Source organism: Sus scrofa, chromosome 7 (genome assembly GCF_054392235.1).
Source record: "Sus scrofa isolate SSC_HxYL_T2T_F1_AM1 chromosome 7, Sscrofa_HxYL_maternal_Yorkshire_Landrace_v2.0, whole genome shotgun sequence".
In the NCBI taxonomy this organism is placed as follows: domain Eukaryota; kingdom Metazoa; phylum Chordata; class Mammalia; order Artiodactyla; family Suidae; genus Sus; species Sus scrofa.
Window position 1 is genome coordinate 26,446,250 of NC_139389.1, and position 3,360 is coordinate 26,449,609.

The 3,360-nt window shown below is 36.3% G+C and overlaps 1 protein-coding gene across 1 annotated transcript; it reads left to right on the forward strand.

The window, feature by feature from the left end:
• Positions 1-1,218: 1,218 nt before the first annotated feature.
• LOC146401448 (olfactory receptor 14J1-like) lies at positions 1,219-2,209 on the forward strand. Its single transcript, XM_084970526.1, has one exon. It carries the CDS (start codon positions 1,247-1,249, stop codon positions 2,207-2,209), a length of 963 nt encoding a protein of 320 aa, XP_084826652.1. The 5' UTR covers positions 1,219-1,246.
• The last annotated feature ends 1,151 nt before the right edge of the window (positions 2,210-3,360 follow it).

Genomic DNA, 3,360 nt, shown 5'->3' on the forward strand with positions numbered 1-3,360 from the left:
GGCAGTTTTTTCCCAGTTGTTGTCCAGAACTCACAGAGGAAGGAAAAAAATGCAGGAATATGAGACACTCCTAAGTGACCCATCAACCCTCATATACTGATGTACATTTTAACAAAGAGAGAACTTTTATTTATTTCCACCCCGCAAAGCCCCAAACACGGGATGGGATGATGAACTCAAACTTGACTTCTCTCTTCTCTGAATTGTAGGTCATTTTATACCTCTTCAGATTCCCTTTCTGAAGTTTAGATTGGCTATTGGAATGTTTTCCTTCCACATTTAAAACCACCTCAGAGCAATCACACTGACTCCTCTTCTTTACAAGTGCCTTTGTATGTAGTAAAAGGTGAATAAACATTTAATGATTTAAAATATTTCAAAGAGAAATTTGTTACATATTTGGAGAAGCTCTATAAAATCATAGTAAACAGTATGTTTGAGTGAAATAGAAGTATCCCCTTCATAAATTTTTTTGCCCTTGATTTCAATGAGAATAAAATCTTAACAGGAAAGGCAATAACGCTACATAATTTGGCCCTTGGCTCCATAATTACAGGGGCTTTCCCTATAACGGAATTGTTGGTTAGGAAAGAACCTTAGGTATCACCCATCTAACCATATTTCCTCCAAAAGGCCACTCAATCTTCTAAAATACAACAATGTACTATACACAAATAAAATCCATCCAGTTTTAAGAAACCTCTAACCAAGAGCTGATCACTGAGTTTTTGCTTTTTTTCTTTCTTTCTTTCTTTCTTTTTTTTTTTTTTTTTTAACGGAAGTACCCAGGCCAGGGATCAAATCTAAGCTGCATTTGTGACCTACATCCAGCTTTGGCAAGGCTGGATCCTTAACCCACTACACCACAGCAGGAACGCCCCTGACTTTCTGTTCTTGACTTAAAGCAAAGCAATTGGTTTCACTTGTGGAAATGGAATAGCGTTTTTTAGTGGTGCAAATGCATCTGTTTTTCTATGACAGGACCAGTGATGTAACCACACTTTGCACCTAGCTGTAACTACTGGTTTACTAGTGTTTCTGAAAGTGCTATGAACACAAGAAACATACATATATTCGTCTTTGGATTCCCACCATCTAGGGCACAACTGATGAATAACAGGTGCTTAAAAATAAATTGTGGAAAGAAGCAACGATGAATAAATGAATAATTTATTTTAACATTTCTCTACTGCATGTCCCCTATCCTCTTTATCTTCCAGTTGCCAACCCAATTTGTATCTTCAACATGGTTATGGCAAATGTAACCACAACGTGCGGATTCCTCCTCATGGGATTTTCCAACACTCGTGAGCTGCAGATCTTACCTGCATTGCTTTTCTTGCTGATGTACCTGTCAGCCTTAGCAGGTAACGTCATCATTATTGCCGTCACAACGCTGGACCAACATCTCCAATCCCCAATGTATTACTTCTTGAAGCATCTTTCCTTCCTGGACCTCGCCTTCATTTCTGTCACGGTCCCGCAGTCCATTGACACTTCACTGACAGGCAATGGCTGTATCAGCCACGGTCAGTGCATGCTGCAGGTCTTCTTCTTCACGTCTTTGGCCTGGGCTGAGGTGGCCATTCTCACAGTGATGTCTTATGACCGCTATGCAGCCATCTGCCTCCCACTGCACTACGAGGCCATCATGGATCCCAGAGCCTGCGAGTGGGCTGTGATAGCTGTCTGGCTGAGTGGAGGCACCTCTGGGATCCTGTACACAGCTGCCACGTTCTCCATCACCTTCTGTAGGGCCAAAGTCATCCATCAGTTCTTCTGTGATATCCCCCAGTTGCTGAAGCTCTCCTGCTCCAATGATTACCTGGGAGTGATTGGAGTGGCGGCCTTCATGACGGTGCTGGCATTCATCTGCTTCATCTCCATTGCCCACTCCTACATCCACATCTTTTCCACAGTTCTAAGAATTCCCTCTGCCGAGGGCCGCTCCAAAGCCTTCTCCACCTGCCTGCCCCACCTCTTTGTTGTGTCATTTTTTCTCTCCATAGGCATCTTTGAGTTTCTAAAATCAACTTCAGATTCTCCAACTGCTTTTGATATTATGATATCTCTCTTTTATACAGTAGTGCCCCCAACACTGAATCCTATTATCTACAGCTTGAGGAATAAGACCATGAGGGAAGCTTTAAGAAAATTACTGTTGGATGGTGAATTCACCAAGAAAAAGACATTTTTGTCCTATTGTTGATGGATGGCCAATATTACACCCAAGGAACCTTTTTAATAATTGGAATTCATTATACATATATATATATATATATATATATATGAAATATATATTTGTAATATATGTTCAGTAATGTTAAGGAAAAGTAACACTTTTTTTCTATTGATAAATCATGCACTGTAAGTATCATCACTACAGAAACTCTTCATCTGATATCTTCATTTTATTAGTCGTTGAAACCAATTTTTTGTTATTCTTTCAAATTAAAAGAAAATTACATATAATCTTTTCATTTTTCTTTTCATATAGGCCCACTACTTTCCTTTTCCTTCCAATACGCAAAGACACACAGGTACATACACATACACAGATATACCCAACACAAATAGCACACTTTTTGAAAAGCTCTGCATACACAATATGACAATAATGGTAGTAAAAAGTGACAATTTATCCACAACTCCATTAACCAATCATTTAATTTCAAATGTCTATTTTAATTTTTGTCTTTATAAATGCCAATTTTGCATATTGGTGCAAACTTATATACAATTATTACATAAACCTACATAGTTTTACTATTACAATTTTTTATAATTTTCTTCTTTCATTGAATGCACAATATTCAGTGGAATTCATATAATACATTTAACGCATTCACCTATTTTGTATAACAAGTAACCTATGTTATTTCCAATTTTATTTTATAAGTTATGCTAAAAATTGAATTTCTGCTCTTCAAAATTCCATGGAATGGGGTTGCTGAGTCAAACTGTATACATGTTAAGCTGTTTTGAATATATGACTATATTATTTCCAAAAATATTAAATCACTTTACGTGGCTATTAGCAACATGTAGCCATGTCAATTCCATGTCTCTCATGATTTATGAATTCATTCAACAAATATTTATAGAGATTCTGTTAGGTGGTTAAAACCATAACAAATGCTTGCAACGCAAAAGTACATAAAATACACACAGCATTGGCTATTATGGGGATTTTTCATTTTTAATTTTTATAGCTACAATATTTTACCTTTAATTATTTTTAATGTGGTAGATTAAGAGGTTAAAGATGTTTACAATTTTTATTTATTTTTCATATTATCTATTTTAATTTAAAAATTTTTATTCTTCATTCATTATGTGAAAAGATTTATAAATACTAGA

What these genes read in the sequence shown, in the direction of transcription:
- LOC146401448 (XM_084970526.1), top strand. Translation starts at nt 1,247, where the DNA reads ATGGTTATGGCAAATGTAACCACAACGTGCGGATTCCTCCTCATGGGA.